The sequence below is a fragment of the Rhineura floridana genome, chromosome 7 (genome assembly GCF_030035675.1).
Source record: "Rhineura floridana isolate rRhiFlo1 chromosome 7, rRhiFlo1.hap2, whole genome shotgun sequence".
Lineage (NCBI taxonomy): Eukaryota > Metazoa > Chordata > Lepidosauria > Squamata > Rhineuridae > Rhineura > Rhineura floridana.
Window position 1 is genome coordinate 145,018,282 of NC_084486.1, and position 23,917 is coordinate 145,042,198.

The 23,917-nt window shown below is 47.1% G+C and overlaps 1 protein-coding gene across 3 annotated transcripts in view; it reads left to right on the forward strand.

Moving 5' to 3' along the window:
- CLCN2 (chloride voltage-gated channel 2) overlaps positions 1-23,917 on the forward strand; it is a 99,000-nt gene that overhangs the window by 64,457 nt on the left and 10,626 nt on the right. For 2 of the 3 annotated variants that reach the window (XM_061637447.1, XM_061637449.1), the window contains 13 exons: positions 3,562-3,687; positions 4,507-4,591; positions 4,698-4,799; positions 5,749-5,833; positions 8,634-8,789; positions 9,755-9,824; positions 11,275-11,385; positions 12,573-12,786; positions 13,850-13,983; positions 22,409-22,593; positions 22,814-22,919; positions 23,021-23,097; positions 23,256-23,315. In XM_061637447.1, coding sequence (XP_061493431.1) covers positions 3,562-3,687; positions 4,507-4,591; positions 4,698-4,799; positions 5,749-5,833; positions 8,634-8,789; positions 9,755-9,824; positions 11,275-11,385; positions 12,573-12,786; positions 13,850-13,983; positions 22,409-22,593; positions 22,814-22,919; positions 23,021-23,097; positions 23,256-23,315 — 1,511 coding nt within the window. The remainder of the gene's footprint in view (positions 1-3,561; positions 3,688-4,506; positions 4,592-4,697; positions 4,800-5,748; positions 5,834-8,633; positions 8,790-9,754; positions 9,825-11,274; positions 11,386-12,572; positions 12,787-13,849; positions 13,984-22,408; positions 22,594-22,813; positions 22,920-23,020; positions 23,098-23,255; positions 23,316-23,917) is intronic. The other variant, XM_061637448.1, reaches the window with a different exon arrangement.

The following is a 23,917-nucleotide window of genomic DNA, read 5'->3' on the forward strand; positions in this document are numbered from 1 at the left end:
GTCAGTGGCATATTGCAGAATACATCCATAAAGACAAACACACTCTGGAGTTGCCCTCAAATATGCCAAACTGACAATTTCGAATTCTTCATAAAGTCCCTTTTGGCATCTTCAGGAAAAAAAACACTGCATCCCTGATTTTACGGTCAGAAAAATCCTGAGATGGGGAAATTGAATAAGCCCGCATCAAACTGTTACAATATTGTGCCTTCTGCAGGTCTAAGGTACACAATTCTGCTAAATCCTGGCCTGGCGTTAATAAGAGTTTCCCCCCCAGTATAGAATCATAGTATTGGGAATGTGTGCTTTTATGTGGATACAGCTCTCAGATCACTGGGGTGGTGGTGGATGGTTGGGGTCTGGGTGAGCCCTCTCTCCAGTTGCAAACATAACGTAGTCTCCTCCTTTTCCCTCTTTGCTGCATGCTCCTCCCAGGCAGGCCGTTCTGCACAGCCTGACTGCCTCGCTGCTTTACGCTCCTAGGTTGGTGGCACGTCTGTCTCCCTTTGCGTGATGTGTGTGTCTTCTGCTGTGTTTATGTCTTTTCCTCTCTGCCAGCTCTCACAAAGAAAGGCAGGGGGAGGACAGAGGGAGGCCATTTCTCACTTGCACAGATGACCTTTGCCTACGTGAATGTGAATTCATAAGTTTCCTGTTTGGGGTTTTCGAAAGGAAAAGAAAAGCGTGGGACAAAAGCACCAACACAGGGAGCTTCTAACTAACTAAGTGGCGCACTTGTTGGCTCTTGCACCATCCAGCCTGCCTCTTTCAAAGAAATTCAGTCTATTACCAGTTGCGGGAAGGAAGGGATCAAATTTCCTGGTAAGAGGAAATAAGTGCAGGCCAAGTGCTGAGTGGCAGTGGTGAAATCTGAGAAGGCAAACAGGTATTCATGGCATGAAGAGCCCTGCTGGACCAGGCCAATGGCCCATCTAGTCCAACTTCCTTTCTCACTGTGGCCAACCAGGTGCCTCCAGGAAGCCCACAGGCAGGACGTGAGCGCAACAGCACTATCCACACTTGTCCTCCTCAACAGCTAGTATTCAAAGGCATGCCACCTCCAGTGTTGAAAGGCAGAACATAGTCGTTGTGGCTAGCAGCAATTGGTAGCCTTCCCCTCTGTGAATTTGCCTAATCCTTTTTTAAGCCATCCAGTTTGGTGGCTATCACTGCCTCGTGTGGGAATGAATTTGCAGAATTTAATTATGAATTTAACGTTGTGAAGAAATGCTTTCCTAGAGAGAGGGGCTGGAGCTTATTGGAAGAGCTCTTGTTAAACATCTGCCTTTAGGAGACAAGCCGTAGGCTAGTACTTACCCACCCCCACACACCCCCACCCACACCCCCCCACCCCCCCACACACCCCACCCACACACAGAGGTCTCTGGATTCCAGCGGTGGTGACAGAGCAGGAAAAGGGAAGGGGCATGTAGTGCAATGGGGTCCCACTCGTGTGGGACAGCGGTTCAGAAATGGAGATTATTGAGGGGAGAGGAGGTGGAAGAGAGGAAATGGTGCCATTTGTAGTATCCAATGCCAACTACTAGAATGGGGAGAGGCTACCTTTTTTGGGCCCAAGGACTATGTTCATCCTTGCCCAACCTTTCAAGGGCTACATACCAGCAGTGCATGTGGCCACCCTACCCTCTCTCTTGTGCATGCATGCACACATACACATGGAGCCCATCCTCATCTGATCTGTGCAGATTGGAAAGGGTCAATTTGCATCCCCATCAGGGCGCTGGGCTGAGCAGAGAGGCTTAAACGTTTCTATCCACTCAGGCACATTGTCTACCTCACTTTTTTCATTTTACCACTACTGTCAAAATTGGTGGGATCTTGGGGAGGGTTAGAAGAATTGCTTCAATGGGGGGTCAGGTTTGGCCCCTGGGCCAGGGGTTACCCTCCCCTGCGCTAGAAGCATAGCGCAGGCGATTGGTTTGGAGCCCCACAGCAAACGCTGCCCTTTAAACAGAGCACAGAGAACATTTATTGGAGAAACAGATGATTCCTCTTATCAACTGATGACTGATTAAAAATGTGGCTTTGAAATCCATCCCTGTGCAAGTCTGTTTAGTGACAATTGTGCTGTAGTGGTGTGTGTGTGTGTTTTGATTTCGGCAATGTAATGTTTGCCAAGAAATAACGTTCTTGTCCATGTTAGTTGTGAGGAAACTGCGGTCTTCGTTAAGTATTCTCAGAACGCTGCTTTGATACTTTGGAACTGTCATAATATTTAGACCTGTAACACGAACACAACTGGCATCTGGAGAAAACAAGACACAACTGAGCAAAGCTATTTTGAAAGTTAGCCACTCATTCGAATATACATATGTAAAATATTTACTTTAAATATTTGTAACTGCCTTGCCTTTCTATGCTCATCTGGGGTGTTGTTCAAAGAAACAAAGGGCTAAATGACTTTAAAAAAAAAAAGTGTGGCTAAATTGGCCGCTTTTGTGTGAAGGAAAAGCAGCTGACAGGGCCTCCATTTGGATTGGAGCCACATGCTGGTTTGTTGCCAAAAATCCAGCCCTCAAGTACTCTTCGCCCTTGAACGTGCAAATATTGGGATAGGGGAGGAAACGGATGTGAGGCCCCATCAGGATTGCACTCAACGTGGTTGCCACTCTTAATTGCCAACCGAAGCTAGGCAAGGAGGGCTTGCACGATCAGAACCGCAAGTCCAAAGCAGTGCCCCTGTCTTCATCCATCATGGCCCATGTCTGCCTGCATCCGCACCAGACATTTAAAGCAGTATTACACCACATTAACTGTCATGGCTTCCCCCAAAGGATCAGAAGAGCTTCTCTTCTTAGAACTGAGTCTGCCTGACTCACAGACTTAAGGAATGCAGTGTGCTCTTCCAGGACTGAATTGAATATAGAAACCCCTATTCCCCTGACAGAGTTGCAATTCCCAGAGTTCCCTGGGAAGAGGGATTGATTGATAAAACTATATCTGTGAGGGGAATAAGGGTCTCCTAATGACTCTCAGCATCCTTAACAGACTTCATTTCCCAGGATTCTTTGGGGGAAGCCATGACAGTTAAAGTGGCATCATACTGCTTTAAATGTATAGTGCGGATGTGGCCTCCGTATTCAATTCAGTCCTGCAAGTGTGCACTGTTATGTTACGTTTTATTTCTAGGCCGCCTTTCAGCCAAAAAGGCCCCCGGCTCCCAAGGCGGCTTACACACAAATACAAATAAAAACAATACAATTTATTTTAAAAAAATCAAACTAACAAAATCCTAACATTTCTGAAAAGCAAGAACAGCTAACCAAAAGCATTTATCTTCCTGGTAAAGGGCAGTCCCCAGAAAAATGTCACTAAGAGCAGGGGTGGGGGGCAAAGCAGGTGGAAAAGCATGCCCCTTGATGGTCCCAGCACAATCTCACCCCTGCAGCAGCCTGCATTCCTTAACTCTATGAGTTACGCAAACTCAGTTCTAACTCTTCAAATGGGGAGGTGGTCCTCTTGGCCTGCAAATGGTGACTTTTACCCACCCATGGCTGCTCCCAGACTCTTCCCTCTTCTCTGTCCACCCCCAACCCCCAGGTGTCCTCTTCAGCATTGAAGTCACTTCAACCTTCTTTGCTGTCCGCAACTACTGGCGCGGCTTCTTCGCGGCCACCTTCAGCGCGTTCATCTTCCGGGTCCTCGCTGTGTGGAACAAGGACGAAGGTACGATCCCTCTCTTCCTTCCCAGGCAGAAACGTCTCCCGTGCCTGCTTCTGAGCTTGTCTGCTCTGGTGATGAGTCCCAGTCTTAATGCAGGACTGGGTGTCTCTCCTGGCCAGTCGTGACCCCTCCCCAGAATTCTCAATCAAGGGAGTCCAAATTTAGGAAGCAGGATAAGTCACACAACTTGCATTTTAAAAAGTAAAAAAAAAAAGTCAAGTGCTTTATAACTTGCCGGTCTTCCTAAAATCAAGGCCACTAACTGTCATTCTTAAAATACAAAATAAGAACTGTCAAAAGATAAATGTAGTTAAATAATCAAACAGTGGCCAGGTTTGCACATCACAGTAAGCTGTACTTTGTCTTTTAACCATGGTTGGATTGCGATGGTGCCTTTTCCAACCCCTGCCTATAACTCGTTCCGTCTTGAGTGTAACCAGAGGCAAAAGTGAGCAGAGCACCAAATGTAAACTTTACTATAGTTGGCTCGTTTCTAAACGGACTCTTGCACACCCTGCTCTGTTCTCCATCCAGACAAGCAAGAGGTGTTATTAAAGGATGCAAGAACACCTGGGAGTGCCAAGAGGCCTGGGGAAAGGGGATGTGGCTTGTGGAGAAGTCTGAAGGGCCACATTTGACTCCAAGGCCCGAGGTTCCCCACTCCTGTCCTCAAGACTTGGGATTCATTTACTGTTATTGTATTTATTTATTTTATTAAATTTCTCTCTCCCTTCCTCCCAAAAGGAGCTCAGGGTGGCAAACAAAACACATTTGTTTAAAAGATCTTTTTTTAAAAAAACAAAACCTTCTCTTTTCCCTCAGAAACCATCACGGCGCTTTTCAAAACCCGATTCCGGCTGGACTTCCCCTTTGACCTGCAGGAGCTGCCGGCCTTTGCTGTCATTGGGTGAGTCTTGTGGGGTTTCACTGGGGCCTCCCCTGCCCCTCTGTATCGGAGCCCCTCCCCACCCATCCTCCCTCCCTCTGTTGATGCCGCCTTCTCCCTGCTTTAGGATTGCCAGCGGCTTTGGAGGGGCGCTGTTTGTGTACTTCAACCGCAAGATCGTCCAGTTCATGCGTAACCAAAAGGCCATAAACCGCTTCCTAATGAAAAAGTAAGATGTGGGAATGGCCACGGCTGCCAAGCACATGGTTCGAGGGATGTCCTGTCCTGAGTGTGAGTGAGGGGGAGCCCCGGGAGAGGACGATGGGGGCCAGAGGGTGGCTTAGTGAGTTGGGTGGCAGGGTTAGGGTCAGACTAGAGTTGGGGGTCCGGGGCCCTTTTATTCCTACTGGGCCAGGTGACCCCCTCCCAGTGGTGGGGAGACGTGGGAGTTTTGCTGTGTAATGGGGCATACCTTTCAGTTAATTTATACTCCTGCCTTCTCTAGCCTGGCACCTTCCAGATGTTTTAGATGACAGTTCCCCTCAGCCCCAGCCAGCTGATGGGCATTGCCAGGTTTTATGGGGAATGCAGCACTGCATTAAATGCTGTGCAGGGCACCCGGTTCTAATTCCACTTCCAGCTGACTGCAGAGAAGCCATGCCTTCGTGGCTGTTACCCTAGCGGGGGGGCACCCTCACATGTCCCCCGATTCCTTTTTCTGAGCTTGAGTGATTGCAGAATACTGACCTCCTACTAGCTGTTAAAGTATAAGCCGGCTGATTCCACAAGGAATAATCTTTTCTCTTTCTGTAGGCAAGTGGTCATGCCGTTCAAAGCCTCAGAGTTTGCAAAGTTTGGCGAGTCTGCGTCTGTGTTAGAATTGCTTTTAACATGTTTTCTTTAATAATATGTTTTTAACCCTTTTTTAAAAAAAGATGTTTTTCAAGCTTTTAAAAAATGATTTTAATGTTTGGTTTTAATGTATTTTAAGGTCTGTTTTTATGATGTTTTAAAGTGTTTTTAGAGTTTCTGTTTGCCGCCCTGGGCTCCTGCTGGGAGGAAGGGCGGGATACAAATTAAATAATTAATAAATAATACAATATTTTTTGTGTCCATGTGGGGGTGGTGCCGCAGGGCAACTCTTTTTTTTTTTAACCACTGCTGTCTGTCCCCTCCAGGCGCCTGCTCTTCCCCGCACTCGTCACGCTCTTCATTGCAACGCTGACCTTTCCACCTGGCTTTGGACAGTTCATGGCTGGCCAGGTAATTTGTAGCCCTTGAGCTTTAAATGCTTTTAAATGTCATGGTGAGTGGAAAACATATGAAAGCAAAGAATTCCTGGTCACTAAACGGGGTCCCAATAGAACTGGGTTATTTATTTATTTATTTATTTAATTACATTTCTAAACCGCCCTATAGCAACAAGCTCTCAGGGCGGTGTACAACAAGATAAAACCACAATTAAAATACAAGCAAGTGTAGATTATAAAACATATTAAAAACAAAATTAAAATACAACTTAAAAATAAAAAATACAATAAAATTAAATTTAAAATTAACATTAAATTAAGGTTAAAATGCCTGGGCAAAGAGGTAGGTTTTTACCTGGCGCCGAAAGGATAACAAAGAAGGCGCCAGGCATATCTCATCTGGGAGGGCATTTATAATTCCTATAAATATCTCGGCATATTGCTGACAAATAACCATTCCTGGACCCCACAGTTAAAAGCAGTGACCACAGCAGGCGCACGCGCCCTAGGTATAGCCAAAAAGTTTTTTTACACGCGAGGGGGCCAATTGGTTCCCCCTATGATTAAAATATTAAAGGCTAAAATCCTAGCTAAGATACTATACGGCGCAGAACTATGGGGCCCAGCCGCTAGATCCACCTTGGAGCCAACCCAGAACGTCTTTATGAGGATAGTGTTAGGCCTCCCCCCGGGCACTCCGGCTGCCCACATGAGAGCTGAACTGGGACTCCCCTCAGTAAGGGCACGTATAGATATGGCATACCTACGGTACTGGCTTCGAATTCTTAATATGAATAATACATCTATGACTAAGAAATGTTGGCAGGAACAAATGGCGAAGGGAGGATGGGCGAAGGAATATCAATCAGTACTCATAAAATACAACCTTACATTAGATAAACTGTTAGACTTAAGCAAAATGGCTCTCCGCAATTGGATTTATGAATGTGATGCAGCCCAGGACCGAGCCTCAATTGTGATGGCCCGGTTTTCAACATGGTACCCTCATATTAAACTTAATCACACGTTAGCAAATTATTTAGACTCACTTGACAGAGCCCACATTAGAAGAGCCTTTACAGCTCTGTGCTTTCAAGTTATGTCATCGGCCTATTTGGAAGGCAGATATGGAGGCATACCAGTGGCTCAACGCCTATGCATCTTTGGATGCATGGCAATAGAGGACATTACACACGACATACTCCATTGCCCACTTTATGACAATCCTAGGCGGAAATTTTTATCCACTTTTTTAAACCTTTTAATACCTTATTCAGATAGGGAAAAGATAATTATGCTTTTATTGGATGGATGTAATTATGTATCACTAGCGGTTGCCAATTTTGCCATGGCAGCACAAAAAATGAGAGATTCCTATGTTAAGAGTGTCTCCCCCATGAATGAGTCACCCAAAGAAATGTAAATTGTAAGATGATATGTATCAATGTATGTTTGTATGTTTTAACATGTATTCTTGCACATGGCCCATGGCTAAGCATGCAATAAAGATTATTATTATTATTAAATGCTCACCCGGGATCACTTGCCGTTCTGGGCTGACTCTACCGTATAGGCACGAGGTGGGGAACTTTAGGACCAGGGGACAAATGCGGCCCTCCAGGCCTCTCTCTCTGGCCCTCGGAACTCTCCTCAGGCCACTCCTCTCCCTGACCCTGCTTTGCAAAGCGAATGCTTTTCTCTGGCTGGAATGCATTTGCAAACTCTGAAAATGACTCTTGCTTGCCTGGGTGGGGAGGGGTGTGTAGAAAGCACTCTGCTGTTCAAGGGCACAACCTGCATTGATTGCTCCAACCATTTTTGCCTCTGGCCTTGCCCACCACTGTCGTGTGGCTCTCGGAAAGTTGCCCAGAAGGTAATGCGGCCCTGTGGCCCTTCTATACCCAGTCGATCACTGGGCTCTGCAGGTGAGGGCCTCCTGCAGATACCATCTTATCAGGAGGTCCGTTCTGCACAACATAGGGAACAGACCTTTAGTGTGGTGGTACCTACACTTTGGCATTCCCTCCCCTTAAATATTAGGCAGGCGCCATCTCTGCTATCTTTTCGGCACCTTTTGAAGACTTTCCTCTTTCAACAAGCCTTTTAGGTTGAGACCTATCCCAGTCTGCGTCTGTGTTAGAACTGCTTTTAATATTTTTTTAATAATGTTTTTAACCCTTTTTTAAAGTTGTTTTTTAAAAAAATGTTTTTAACGCTGTTTTGTTTTAATGTATTTTAATATCTGTTTTTATGATGTTTTAAAGTGTTTTAGTGCTTTGTTTGCCGCCCTGGGCTCCTGCTGGGGGGAAGGGCGGGATACAAATTAAATAATAAATAAATAAATAAAATGGTTCCCTACTCCTAATGTAGGAAGACCAAACAGCTGCCTGGCATGGTGCTGTTTGAGGGGTGTCCTCTATCCCAGAAGGAGTGTGTGAGGGGAAGCTTATTTGCTGCTCTCAAATGCATTGTGCATGGCCTCCCCTCACAGGCTCCGTGCACACTTTGCAGATCCGCATGCTTCATTTCCACAGCTAAAGGGCTAAGTGGAGCCTCCATGTAGAGGGGCGGTATACCTTGGAATGTCACGTGCTGGGATTGGGGAGCGCCTCTCGCTTCATGCCCTGCTTGTTGACCTTCCCAGAGGGCATCTGACTGGCTGCTACAGGAAGGGACAGTAAGGTATCCTAAATGAGACAGTGGCTTGATCCCACATAGCCAATTCAGGTCTATGAACACAACCAGAGCGTATGCTTTGGGCAGGCACTGCTCCTTTCTCGCCTTCTGATTTGCTCTCCTCCTTCATCTCTCAGCTCACACAGAAGGAGACGTTGGTGACTCTCTTTGACAACCGCACGTGGGCCAAGCAAGGCCTAGCTGAAGAGTTTGAATACATCGGCGTCTCCGAGGCTTGGAAGCACCCACGCTCCAATGTCTTTGTCACACTGGTGGTTTTCATCCTCATGAAGGTGTGTTGCACATCGCCCCCCTACCCCTTTCCTTTCATCCTTTTCTTCCAGCTGCTGAGAACTGCAGTAAGGACAGTGCTGTTGCGCTCATGCTCTGCTCGTGGGTTTCCCAGAAGAGGCATCTGGTTGGCCGCTGTGAGAGCAGGATGCTGGGCTCGATGGGCCATTGGCCTGATCCAGCAGAACTTTTCTTACAGTTGTGCTGTCAGCAGCATCTAATGAACGGAAGCTCTCTTGATGCTTCATAGCCAAGATGTTTACAGGATTTGGTTGGACTGATTGGTTAAGGTCTGGAGTCAAGATACACAAGGCTTGGGGCTACTTTACCTTGGCAGGTAAAATCAATCAGTACGGAATCCCTAGAACTGCACCATTTCAGGCTGCAGGCTCACCTGCTGCAGTCTGGAATGGTCCACTCCCTAGGAACTTTGGACTGTGTGATTTATCTACTAGTGCAGATTAGCCCTCTGGCGCTTGGATCTAGTTCTTAGTGAGAAAGTAAGCCTGTGTCTCTGAGCTACACCACATCAGACAACAGGTAGGGGTCAGGTGTCTGTTGTTACCATACCAAAATGTCTCCTCTGCAATGCTAAATGTCAAGGGGCAGAGTTCTTGTCTAATTTCTCTCTGAGATTTCTTTAAAAAGCAGGGAAATGGGGCAACTATAGTGAATGCACTAGGGGAGCAGGAGACCTGACCTATCTGAGATATTGTACAAAATTGTACAACTGCAAACTTAAAAAATGCAGGGCTGATTTTTAATTAATTTAAGAAATTTAAAATTGAAGTCTATTATAGCATTGGGCATGCTCAGTAAGAACCAACTGTCATGTTCTAAAAGTCAGACTCACAGCTGTTTGGCTTGGCTAATCGAGGGGCTGCACCTTTGGATTCCACCAGACATAGCATTGCTGGTTCCCCCCACCCCCTAATCATGGATGCTTGTTTCTCTTCCTTCTTCCTAGTTTTGGATGTCCGCCTTGGCCACCACCATCCCGGTGCCCTGTGGAGCCTTCATGCCCGTCTTTGTCATTGGTGAGTAGCAAGCCCCTGTGCTCTCCCCTGACCCTCCCCCTGCTTTCTCCCTGTTACTGTGCAATGACCCTTAAATCTTCCTAGAGAGGAACAATCGCACTTCTGTTAGTGGCCAATAGGAATAGGGGAGAAATTTGTTTGGTTGACATTTTAAATATGACCCTACATCTTAATCAGCACTTCCTGAACCAGTAGTGAACCGAAACACAGGTAGCCTTCAAAACTCACGCTTCTCCAGATTAACCAAGAAGTATGCTTGAAAGATTCATACATTAGTGAAAGTCATGTACGAAAGTAAAATTGCTTGCAAACATGTGTCTTGGACACCAACTGCATGAAAAATGCATTTATCAGGGGAAATGGCACAAAAGTATATGTGAAAAGGCATACACATTTTTATGCCAGCTTTAAAAAAATAAATATTTGCAAATTGATGCAGAAATGAGGCAGACTGAATGTAAGGCTGGGGAAAATGAGGAATTGAGAGTAACCAAAATTGACAGATTCATCCATCTCTAGTGGCCGTCTATTGATGAAACCTACTGGTGAGGTGGTAGCAAAACTAGCAATAGTACGGAAGGATCGTCTCACCTGTTACATTCCCCGTCTATCACTGTGCTCTGCAGGTGAGGGCCTCCTGCAGACACCAGCTTATCAGGAGGTCTGTTCCACACAACATAGGAAATGGACCTTTAGCGTTGTGGCACCAACCCTTTGGAATTCCCTCCCCTTAAATATTAGACAGGCGCCGTCTCTGTTATCTTTTCTGTGCCTGCCGAAGACCTTCCTCTTTCAGCAAGCCTTTTAAGTAGAGACTTTATCCCAGTCGGCATCTGTGTTGGAATTGCTTTTTAAAGATGTCTTTAAGATTTTTGTTTATAAATATGTTTTGTTTTCAGATGTTTTTAGTACTCTGTCACCCGTTTGCCACCCTGGGCTCCTTCTGGGAAGAAGGGCAGGATATAAATGTAATAAATAATAATAATAAATAATAGTCTATCTTTTCATCCTTAATTCCTTTGTGCACCTTAGACAGCCATTCTTGCTCTCGATATCCAAACCCTACATGCCCCCATTGCCATCCTTCCTCTTCTGTGGACTTTTGGTTTAATGAGCATGACATTTTATTTTACCTTTTTTTTTTTTATGACGACGGTGCAAAACTGAAAGAGCCCGCAAGATTTTTGAGATGCCATTGCTGGGGAGAAATGGGCATCCTGACTTCTTTGGAACTCAAGTGCCACTTGCTAAGACCAGCTTTTTTGTGTGTGAGCGGCTACTTGGTGCCTGGATTTTTGCACACCTGACGAAGAGGCTGAGATTGCAATTCTGCCCCCAGTTCCTAAACAGAGGTGGGGTGGGGGCGGGGAGATGCATCAGCTGTGCCACTCGGGTGAATGAGTCTGCAGGATGTGTGTCTCACTCCGTCTCCCTCCCTCTCTCTGGGCAGGGGCTGCGTTCGGCCGCTTGGTGGGCGAGAGCATGGCGGCTTGGTTCCCCGATGGCATCCACACCGACAGCAACATCTACCGCATTGTGCCAGGGGGCTACGCAGTGGTGGGTAAGATGCAGCTTCTCTCGTATCATTTCCAGAATTTGGGATGTTCAGGTGGGGGTCAGCAACATCCCAGTGGAGGAGGGCTTGGACCACTGTTGCAGGAAGAGATAACGAGCCCTGGTGGATCAGGCCAGAGTCCCTATCCAGTCCAGCATCTTGTTTCTCACACAGCACATGCTCTAGGGTGCACGGTCAGTTTGCCTGAGGCATGGACACAGAGACAGTCCACTGCCACCCCGGGCAAGATGGGGTCTGCACTCTAGACCACATCCGGTGCTCCGACTGCAAGGGGAAGTCAGTATCGGGGGCCAATCTGTCCCCCATACCTAATCTTCTTATGGAGGAATATCCTGCCCTCTTCCCTCCAACAAGAACAATGTTTGGAAACCAGAGGTCTGTTTCTCAGTGTGCAAACCAAACCCGTCAAGTCTGCCCTGAGCAGGCAACCAAACCTCTGCCTCTTCTCCTTCCATCACCATTGACCTTGCACCTTTCCATAACGGCAGCGGGGCAGAGGTTGGGGATGGCCTTTCCGATGAGGCCTTAGAACCAAGGGAAGGGGGGAATCTCAAGCCTGGGAGCCAAATGCCCCCCTCCAGGCCCCTCTGTCCAGCCCTCGGGAGTCTCCTTGCACTGGTCACGCACCCCTCCCCAGCCTTGCTTTGCACCTGCTTAGAGTATTTTTGCCTGGCTGGGATGCATCCTTAGACTCTGATACTTGAACTTCCCTGAATGGAGAATAGAGAGGGATACGTGTTTGTAGGTAGAAGCTAGCAGAGTGTAAAAAGGTAAAAATCTATATTTGTTCCTCCCCTGCTTTTGCCTCTGACCACGGCCACCACTGGCAAGTGGCCCCCGGAAGGTTTCCCCCAAGGAAATGCGGCCCTTGGTCTGCAGAAGGTGGTTTCCCAACCTTGCCCGAGAACATATGAGACGCTGAGGGGTGGCATTTCTGTGGGGTGTCTCTAGGCCCCCATGAGCCATCACAAGAGCTGGGCCACAGGCTTTGGGTGCTGCATACTGCTTAGCAGATCATTGCCTGGGTAGCTCTGGGTCTTTGGGGGTCACTGGATGCTTATGCAAGGGCTTGCTTGCCTCTGGCCTGCAGGGTTTAAGACCCCCCTTCATTTCCAGTCAAAGCATCTAAATGACTCTTGTTCTAACCTTGCCACCTCAAACCCCACCCCCAGGTGCGGCTGCGTTGTCTGGTGCTGTCACCCACACCGTGTCCACGGCGGTCATCGTCTTTGAGCTGACGGGCCAGATCTCCCACATCCTGCCGGTCATGATTGCGGTGATTCTGGCCAACGCCGTGGCCCAGAGCTTGCAGCCCTCGCTCTACGACAGCATCATCCGGATCAAGAAGTTGCCCTACTTGCCGGAGTTGGGCTGGGGGCATCAGGAGTAAGCGTGCGTGTGTGTGTGGTTGCTCCCCCCTCTACCCTGTGTAGGGCTGGCATCAGGGGCAGGCACTGGTAGACCACTTCTTGGAGCCTTCTGGTCTTGCTCCTCTTCCTGTAGTGGTGGTGAGTGATGGTGGTGAGTGATGGTGCTAAGTGATGGTGCCTATCGAGACTGAGCTAGACCCCATGACAGGCAGAGATCCGTCCCCGTCCTCTTCCCTGCTGAGTTCTATCAGGGCCACACAAGGCTAAGGAAGAAGAAGCTGACAGGACAGGCCACCCCCTGGACTTGTAAGGAAGGAAGCAGGCAGGTGGGAGTTGTCTGAGGGCAGATAGAGGTCAGTGGGGCACTGCCCCATCTGCCCTAACGGACCATCCTCTTCCTCCTCCTTGCTGTCCCTGCCTGCTCCCCTGCCCCTCTCTGAGCATGCAGGCAGTGACAAGAGGAAGAAGCATCCTTCCTTCCTTTCCCTTCTTCTCTCCCTCTGGGCGGTTGTGCAGATTGGGGCCCGGGGAGAGAAGGCCAGCGACCGGGCAGTGATGCCTTGGAGAGGAGGAGGAGGAGTGTCCACAGCAGGGGGGGGGGTAACTGAGGGCATCTTTCCCCAACCGTCCCTCCAAAATCTAGAGATGACACTGACTCCAGGCTGTTGTGCTGCAAAGAGCTTGCTACGTAAGTGCCAGTTTTTCTCATTCATTCCCTCTACCTGGAGACATCAGGAATGGGTCCTGCTTGTTCTGAGGGTCTCCCGATGCCTTGCTGATCCTTCTCATCCTGGGAAGCAAGGGGCTTTTGTAGTTTGTAGGCCACAAACCCAAACTGCCTCTCCCCCCCCTTTTTTTTTTTACAACCATCGTAGCTTCCAGCAAAGCAGTGTGTGGGAATTGACGTTTGGAGGTGTGGAGAATGCTCAGCCAGATTCCCTAGCCCTCCTCACAGACTGTAAAGGCCTTAAGAATCCCACAGGAAAGGGAATGACTACAAGGCCACTCCTAAGAATCTGCAATGTGGGTATATATTCCTGCCAAGACAGCGTCTCTGAGCACCTGGTTGTGTTTTGCAGGAAATACAATGTGCGGGTGGAGGACATTATGGTGCGCGATGTGCGCTACATAACCCTGAGCTGCCGCTACCGTGACCTTCAAGATGTGCTGCACAGTACCAAGATGAAGAGTTTGGCTCTGGTGGAATCGGCTGGTAAGAGGGAGGAAGAGGGAGGGAAGAGTTAGGGCTGGACAGAGGAGGGCCGATTCTCAATAATTCATGATATTTCCAGAGAAGTAGCCCTGTTAGTCATTTGCAGCAAAACCTACAAAGATTCTGGTGGCACTCGAAAGACTCACAAATGTATTATGGCATAAGCTTTCCTGGACTACAGTCCACATCATCGGATGCAAGAAGTGTTAACCTGACACTTGCAGGTACATAAATATATAGGGTGCTATTCAACTAACCTTTTGCACTAGAGTTAGCAGTAGTGCAACAGTGTTTTCCTGGCTTCCCACCCTTGTGCATACCCCGCACGGTCCCCAAATCTGCTCTGGAGTGTTAGGGGAACCCCCGGAACAAATTTAGGGTGGTGCACAGTGGGAGGAGAGGGGAAGATTGTTGTGTCGCACAAGGAGACATCCTTGAACTGATGAAACGATTGCCTTAGCACTACATTGAGTACTAATTACACCCACAGGCCAGAGGTTCCCTCCTCAGCGTTGCACTAAATCTGTATTTATTTATTTAATTTATATTTATTTATTTAATTTGTATCCCGCCCTTCCTCCCACCATGAGCCCAGGGCGGTAAAGAAAGCACTAAAACACTTTAAAACATCATAAAAACAGATCTTAAAATACATTAAAACAAAACAGCATTAAAAACATTTTAAAAAAACAACCTTAAAAAAGGGTTAAAAACATTATTAAATACATATTAAACAATTTTGACACAGATGCAGACTGGGATAGGTCTCAACTTAAAAGGGTTGTTGAAAGAGGAAAGTTTTCAAAAGGCGCCGAAAAGATAGCATATATCCTGCACCTTCCTCCATAGGAACCCAAGGCAGCGAATGTGTCAATACTAAAACAGTACAGCTAAAACGTCTAAAAACAGTTGAAAACAATCTTCTAAAATCAGTTGAAAACTCCTAAAAGCAATTAACTCCTCTCAAACAAATCATTTCAGGGTATTATTGTTATTATTATTATTGTTATTGTTGTTATTGTTGTTATTGTTGTTATTATTATTATTAATAATAATAATATTTATTAGTCGCTTGCTACCTGAAGGTCTCCAAGTGACTCACAACACTGTTAAAAACAAAAATATTTGATACTATAAAAACAGAAGAATAGAACAACACCCCCAAAGCAGCCACAGGAAGCTTTGGCAGCACACTAATAACAGAGAACATCATCTCAGTCTATCAGCTGCTTGGGAAAAAAGGTAAGTTTTTGCCTGAAAATATGTTAATGAAGGCACTGGGGAGCATAGTCCACAGATGGGGAGCCACAACTGAAAAGGCCCTTTCCCTTGTCACTACCCTCCAAGCCTCCCTCAGAGGAAGTGAGTGCCTCAGAGGAAGATCTAAGGGTCTGGGTAGGTTCATACTGGGAGAGGCGCTCCAAAAGATATTAGGATCCTGAGCTGTAAAGAGCTTTGTAAGTCAAAGCCAGCACTTTGAATTGGGCTTGGAAGTGTACAGGGTTGCTAGGGACAGGACCTTTCAGTCATCAAATGCCTGGTTAAACAGGAACGTTTTTATAGTTCTCCTAAAAATTAATAGTGCGGGAGACTGACTCACCTCACTAGGGAAGACATTCCACAAACGAGACCACCACAGAGAAGGACCTGTCACGTGTCACCACCAACCGGGCAGCCCCCTGGCAGCACAACAAAGAGAGTCTCCTCTGCTGATTGTGGGGCCCAAGATGGTTGTTGCTGGAGACAACAGACACAATTCCCATTCTGGGATCTGCTAATTCTGCCTCCAGGTGGAATTGAAATTCTGCTGAATGATGCACCGGGAAAGGGAGGGCACAGGATAAATCTCCAAATCCCCACTTCTGCTGTGCAAACACAAGAAGTGCATTCAGGGCCGCTGTTTTCTTTTCTTGCTGAGTTACTTGTGCGTGCATCTCTGCCTCTGCAGTGCTTAAACAATGTGAGTAAATCATAAGCGCAGCACATCTGCAGCAGAGTGTTTCTATTGATTATTTAATTGAAGGCCTGCTTCATAGTGACAAATTTAGATTCTCCAACTTGTCCCAATGCCTCTTCCAAGGCAGCTGATGTAATGTGCTATTTTCCTACACTTATCGATTTGGTGAGTCAACGGAATAGTTACCGACATAATTTGGCCCAAATTATAACAAGATTGGAGCACTCTTCAGTTGTAGCTGAACTGGAAACAGACCTGGATCAATAACATTTATGAATCCAGATCATGGTCAGTAACGCAGCAGTTGTTTTTAAATTCCTCTCAAGCTTGATTTTTATTTTGCTTTAGTTTTTTAACACGGATGGAGCTCCAGTAGGCGTGGGCTTTTCAGCCCTTCCCTCCGTCTTAAACAGGACTTACGTGTGCACATTTTCACCTTAAGTCACTATGCTCTTGGTCACCCTCAGCTGCAGAGACCTCATTGGAGGGACTCTGAAAATGTCCATGGCAGCACCTTCTGGAGCATAGGAACCTGCCTTAAACTGAGTCAGACCATTGGTCCATCTAGCTTAGTATTGTCTACACTGACTGGCAGCGTCTCTCCAGCGTTTCAGGCAGGCGTCTCTCCCAGCTCTTCCTGGAGATGGTGGGGATTGAACGTGGGACTATCTACATGCAAAGCAGATGCTCTGCTACTGAGCTGTGGCCCTTCCAGCTATGTGGGGCTACTCTTGAGGTTGTTCCGGAGGCTGCAGCTAGAGTAAAATGTGCTGGCTAGGTGGACTGTGAGGGCAAACTACTGACAGCCTAGAGCACCTTGTCTGCCCGTGCTGCCAGTCTGCTACCTGGCTAAGTTCAGGGTTTGGGTACTAACGTATAATGTTTGGGTACCCTATATAACTCAGACCAGGTTAATTGAGAGACCATCATATATACCCAGTAAGTCACTGCATTCTGCAGCAGAGTTTCTCCTTGAAGTCCCTAAAATATGAGAAGCCCACTTCACAGTAACACAGAGCTAGGCATTCAGTGCTGCTCTTTCTGTTCTGTGGAACAGCATCCCTGAGGAGATACAACAGGCACCCACTGTTTGTACATTCCAGAAACAACAGAAGGCATGTTTTGTTTCCACAAGCTTTTTCAGCTGGGTAAAAAGGTCTCTGCCTTAAGTGTTTATTCTGCATTTGTTTTAAACCTATATTTAGTTGTCGTTTGTGTACTGTTCTTAAAGCTATTTTTAGCTGTTTTCAAATAAACCACTTTGACTCATGCTGATGCTCTCAGCATAGCTTGTCCCCCCTAAGTTTCTAGCCCTCATTGTTACAGAGAATAGATGTATGGATCTGAGTTGGCAGCCTCTTGCACTGGTTTGAAAACATAATTGTTACTCCTCTCAGACCTCCATTGTATATACCCTCTGGTAATAAAGCCTTCATTTCATTGGACTTTCTGTCTTCTGGAACATTCTGAACTTTTGTCAGCCATAGAGTTAGAAAATGAATTCAGTCATGCACAGCCTGAACCTCTGTTCAAAATTTAAACCTGGTCATGATTCTTCATGGATGCAAAGTAGCAGTGACTTTTCCTTTCCCATCTCTGTGGTAAAATCCCTATATGTACTTTGCACTGAAAATTAGAATGCAAATCCATTCAGTTATTTAACCAAAAGTGCCATAAGGATTTCAGCAAGAAAATGGCTTTTGGCGTCAAGCAGCCACACTCCTAAGCTGAGATGCCATTTTGACACAGATAAAATCTGAAAGTGTGTTGATGTGTGCTGCTGAAAATGTAGAAATGTCCAAAGTGGAGCAAAGCGTAGATCAGGGGTGCCTAAACTGCAGATCAGCAAATCATGTTGGACACCATCTCCCATAATCCCTGACCATTGGCCGTGCTGGCTGGGGCTGGTGGATGCTGGAGTCCAGCATTCAAGAGGCAGCTGGACAGCCATCTGTTGGGAATGCTTTGATTTGGATTCCTGCATTGAGCAGGGGGTTGGACTTGATGGTCTTATAGGCCCCTTCCAACTCTACTATGATTTTATGATATCTGGAGGGCCGCAGGTTGCACACCCCTGGGGCAGGTGTTTCATTCAGCACTTTCTCACCCCCACCCCACTGGCCCTGGCCTCTCTGCCCTTGCAGTTTATTCCTGCATGCACAGACATTTTCCCCTCCCGTGGGTAGCAGTCCCAGTCTCAGACTGCAAGATGCCAGATCCTCCGGCGCAGGCTGTATGACGCTTGCACAATAAATATATCGTAGTTTACAGAGGTTGAACAATGTGTTTCTGCTGGTAAGCATTCGTGCCTTGTAGTCGCAGATTTTGGGAGGTTGAGCACCTTGCTTGCAGATGCCCTTTGTGTGTGAATCTGTAAGTGTGGCTCCGAACACGTCTAGGGATGCACTTTTGCTGCTACAGAAGTACCCTGTCGAAATGGTTTACCTCCTCTCCTAATATGTGCATTGGAGGGCCATTCTTACAGAGTTTCTTCCAAAAGCCCGGCCGGCAAAGCAGCCATGCAACACATTCCTCTCTCCTAACCCTCTCTTTGCCTCCCTTCATCCCTCCGATACACCACCTGTTGCTTTGTTGGATATGCCCTTGTTGTTTCTTGCATGGGGCTTGATATTCTATTTCTCTCTCTGTCTCTCTCTCACATACACTCACACACACAGCCTCCTCCCAGCTTTGTGCCAGATAGCTCCCCTGCTGTGGCACTGATACCTTTCTGCTAGCCACAGCTATCATTTACGGCTACTGCGGCAACACATTGCAACACGGACACTGCCATGTTGTCATGGCAATTTGCAAAGTTTGAAGGAGAGGAAAAGGCCGGTGCCGGCTGATCGGAACTGGCTGGATATAATTCTTTTTATTATTATTTATTGAATTTCTATCCTGCCCTTCCTTCCAAAGGATCCCAGGGTGGCAAACATAAACACAGACAATTTAGCAAGAAAAAGTTTAAAACGTTCCAAAACACAGTTACAGTTAAAAACCTTCTAAAGCACAGTTGCAAATATTGTAAAACACAGTTTAACAAATTCTAAAACACAGCTGAACAACCTTCTTTCATCAATGAGCTTCAGGTCGCCAGGAACAGTCCTCTTCAGCCTTCAAATGCCTGAGTAAAAAAGAATGTTTTCAAATTCCTCCTGAAAGTTAATAGTGATGGAGACAGACACAGCTCACTGGGGAGGGCATTCCACAAACGGGGAGCCACTGCCAAAAAGGCCCTGTTGCAGGTCCACGCCAACCTGGAGATAAGCAGACATGGAATGCTGGTGTCTTTTCTCCTCTACTTAAAGATCTTCAAGTTGTGACCTCCCACACCAGACGCAAGTCGCCAGCCATGTATTGCAGCCTTCCTTCCACCACCGCCTCTTCCCACCTACGCACCTGTTTCTGCAGGCTGCCTACACGGCTGGTGGGCTTCCACTGGCTTACTGTGCAGGCTGCACCTAGTCTGGCTGGGAGTGGCTCTTCAAGGCCTGCTGACTTGCTGCTTTCTGCCCATAGCAGTAGCACTCTCTCTCGTACAGTAGTGTATGTTGGGAGGCACAAAAGGCTGTGCACCCCAATCCATGCCTGCATGCAATTGCCTGCCTCAGTTTGATCCACCCAGCTCAATTGCCAAGAAGAGCCATGTGTTGATGCTTAACAAAGGACAGGGCTCCAGGCCAATCCATAGGATGCAGATAAAAGCCAACCTGATGGCCACGTTGGGGAACCTTTCTTAGCCCCAGGGCCTGGGCAACTTTCTGGGGGCCACCTGCTGGGGGGGTGGGGAGCCATGGACAACAGCAGACAGAGCAACAGATGTCAAATTTTACCTTTGTACAGTAGGCTCGTTTCTACGCAGGCGTGCGCTCACCCACCCTGCCTCTCTGCCCTCCACCCATTCAAGCAGGAGGCACAGTCAGAATTCAAGTACACATCTCAGCCAGGCAGAAAACCTCAAGGGGGGTTGCAAAGGGGGGACCAGGGAGGGATGTGTCGCCTGGTTAAGAGTCTTAAAGGCCAGGTAGCGAGTTTTGGAGGGCCACATTTGGCCCCCTGGCCTGATTTACCCCATACCTGCACTATTATTTATTTCTGCCAAGGCACCCAAGACAGTTTGTCAGGGGAGAAGGGGGCAGTGTGACTGGAGCAGTCTTTGTCTCCCTTGCTCTCTTTTTCCTTCTCAAGGGCAGGCGGTGTCTGTTGGCCCTGTGAGAGGGGAGGGTAATGGAATCATGAAACTGGAAAGCCATCATCAACCCCCTGCCCCAGGAAGGGTCCCTCCTCCTCCTCCTCCTCCTCAACACCTAATGCTTAACCGCCTGAGCACCTAAATGTATTGGCCTCCTAATATTTAACTCCAAGAATCTGTATGTAAAGAAAAGCACACCCCAAAGCACAAGAGCACCAGCACCTTCCACTGAGACGCTGCTGACAAAGATACTGGGCTATCCCAGAAGTGTTTCTCAGATTTTGTGGAGGAATGTTGATCAGAAACTACCAATGCAGCATAGTGAAGGATTACGTTTAAATACCCCCTCCCAGTGTCAAGAACTCACTGCCTTTAGGCAGCTAGCACCTCCAGGATAAGGGTACCCATAACTTCTCCCTGATGTGCTACCTTTCTATGTGCAGGTGTTCTTGGTGTGGGTTTCTTTCTCCCACCTACCCTAATGAGGAACTGTTCAACATGGAGCCCCCCTGGCTGTATTTTGAACATTGAATGGTTTTTGTTCCATGTGCTTTCTCTGTATGTTTTGACTGGCTAGCGTGAGCACCTTCATACACTGATGGTGTTGTGGAGTGGATAGGAAGCACAATGTGTCATGTTCCTTGCCCCTCCCCAACACAATCTTGTGCGAAATTCAGCCTTGCCATTTCTCCTTGTGGGGACAGTTTACCAATTTCAGGGGTTCCCACCTGTGGTCCGTGGACCACATGCTTCCTTCAAGTGATCTGCGGCATGTTCATATTAAATGTTCATATTGATTTAAGTTTGTATTTGCGTTGCTTCTTGTATATTGCATTTTATTTAGGGATCGGGTTCGGTAGCTGGTTCCTATGCATTTGAATTCCGACAGCCTGGCTTTCAGTACCGATCCACCACTTTTTGTTCCCGATTGTTTCTGCAATTGCCTGTTTACGTGTTTTTTTTCCCCCAGCGAAAAAAATAATGTAACTGCTAATGAAAATACTTATACTGTAGGCACTTGTTCCACTCAACTAAGAATGCATCATCTTAGAGGAAAGCTGATTAAGGAGATACTAACGTGAAATCCAGAGTGGATTATTTATTTATTTATTTATTTATTTATTTATTTATTTAAACGGTGCTGATTTCAGCCGCGACCTGATGCAAGAAATCAGTGCCAGTCCGAAAATAATGCGGGTTGTCGGATTATGTTAAAATCTGGTAATCCGATTTAGTGAATATCCTCCCCTCGTCTCTCATTTTATTGTATTGCAAATTGAATTCTATGGAATTCAAATTGTTACACAATAAAATACAATATTTTAGAAATCAAAAAAGCAATACAAATGCAAAAATCATCTAGCATCTAGCACAGTATATTACAATTGCTACAACTGGAATAAAAATAGTTAAGCCGTCTGCCAAGACCCTCAGCAATTTTCAAGTAGTGTGGGGCGAGGAGGGGAGGAGAGGGGGACCCCTGGAAACCACTGGCATATTTCTGAGATGGGGAAGATGCAAAAGTTGTACTTCAAGTGAGATGGAACGCAGAGCTTGGGAAAGTTACTTTTTTAAACTACAACTCCCATCAGCCCCAGCCAGCATGGCCACTGGATTGGGCTGATGGGAGTTGTAGTTCAAAAAAGTAACTTTTCCAAGCTCTGGATGGAAGTGGCAAGGAGACAGGAGAAGCATGAAACGTTCGTACTTCGTGCTCGTCCTACAACACTATAAGCTTCTCACTCTTGCTCTCCTTCTTCCTCTACCCCAGTGGTTCTCAAACTTTTTTGGTTCGCGGAGCACTATAAAACATAAAAAATTTCCGGCGCACTTCGTGTACAAAATTAAAAATATATTAATATATTTTAAACTATGAATAAAAATAACATAGAAAACTATTACTTACCTTATTTTCATAAATTAAGCATGGTCGTGTGAGACATGAGCTTGATGTTTTTTGCTTGCTAGCTGTGTACCATAATAACTGTTACCCTAGGGGCCTGGCCTAGCTATTAATTGATCATGGATGTAATAAATCTCTATACAAATGGGTTTCTTCTCATTTTTAAAATATACTTTCATAATATTCGCGGCGCACCAGCGTGCCACGGCGCACCATTTGAGAATCACTGCTGTACCCGGTTGCATCTCGTGCCTCTGGATTATGTTTAAAAGCACAGTTTTTTTGGCGTCAGGGTAAACCCCTTCTCTGTAAGCAAAAATGGCGTCTCGGCCCAGAAATCAGCTCATCCCGGTTTCCCTTCTCTCTGCAGAGTCCATGATCCTACTGGGTTCCATCGAGCGGACACAGATAGTGACCCTTCTGAATGAGCAGCTGGGCTATGTGCGGCGGCTCCAGCACATGTGGGAGAAGGCCCAGGCCGAACGCCGAGCCACCGAGAAGATCCCGGAAGGCGAGGAGCAGCACCAGACGCCTGAGACAGGCGTGCGCTTTCAGGTGATGAGGGTGAAGGCCTGGAAGAGTGTAGTTTTTCCCTCTGTGGGGCAAAATATGCAAACCAGCCAGGGGCCCGTGACAATTTGGAGGGGGAAAGAGGGGACAACTGGAGAGAGTGGCCACATGGAAGTAGCTGCCCATGTTGGCCAGGGTTAGCCTAGCAGAAGGTCCTGAGCCTCAGTCCCCTTTGTAACCTTCTCCCTCTTTCTTCTCAACCCAGATCATCACCGAGGAATCCTCATTCGTCCCCCCTCGGAGTGAGTCACGCAAGCCACTGAAGCCGGCTCTAAAGCGAGCGGCCAGCACTTTATCCGAGAGCCCTTCAAGTGAGTCCTCTGCCCCCTTTTATCCCTGTGGGAGGGCTCTTCCCAGCTAGGCCTCGCTGATGCCTGATTGGCTCTCTCTTGCTCTCTTTGTCTGTGGGCAGCTGGGACTGTGGACCACCCAGGCATCGCCTTGAGGAGCCTTTTTTGTGCTAACACCACAACGGCAGAGCCTGCTGAGGTGAGCCCTCACTTCTTTCCATTCCACCCCCACATTTGGGTATATTTCTGGGCAGAGTCTCTTCTCTCCCCTGGGCCAGCCCTCTCTCTTACATTTGCTGCCCCGTCCCATAATTCCTGTCTCTCTTCCCTATTTTTTTCCCCTGGTAAAATAAAAAGGATGAGAATTTGGGCCTGCCTGAAAAGCGCAAGTCGAAGCGCGTCCGTGTTTCCATGGCGGTAAGTGTGGGCCACGCCGCATCCATACAGCTCCTCCCTCCCCAGACAATCGCAGCACAGGAAACCTTTTCCTGGCCCAAATGTGTCCATTGAGGTCTGGGACTGTGCTGAAGGTTTCTTTGCAATGTGAGAGCCTCACAACTGGGGCCTGCCCAATATTTTATTTATTGTATTTTTTATTTATTGAATTTATATCCAGCCCTTCCTCCTGAAGGAGCCCAGGGTGACAAACACATCAACAAAACAATTTTGTTAAAAAAAGTTTTCTAAAAACAGTTTAAAACATGCTTAAAACAGTTACAGTTAAAAACACTCTAAAAACATTCTTTCATCCAGCAATCTCTGGGTTGCCAGGTACAGTCTCCTTCAGCCAATACCTGGGTAAACAGGAATATTTTAAAATTCTTCCTGAAGGTCAATAATGAAGAAGAGGGTTGTACCTCATCAGGAAGGGCATTCCACAAGCAGGGAGCTGCCACTGAAAGGACCCTGTCATGGGCCAACACTAACCTCTCTCCATGTGCGCGGGATGGGAGTTACACACACACACACACACACACACACACACACACGAGAGAGAGAGAGAGAGAGAGAGAGAGAGA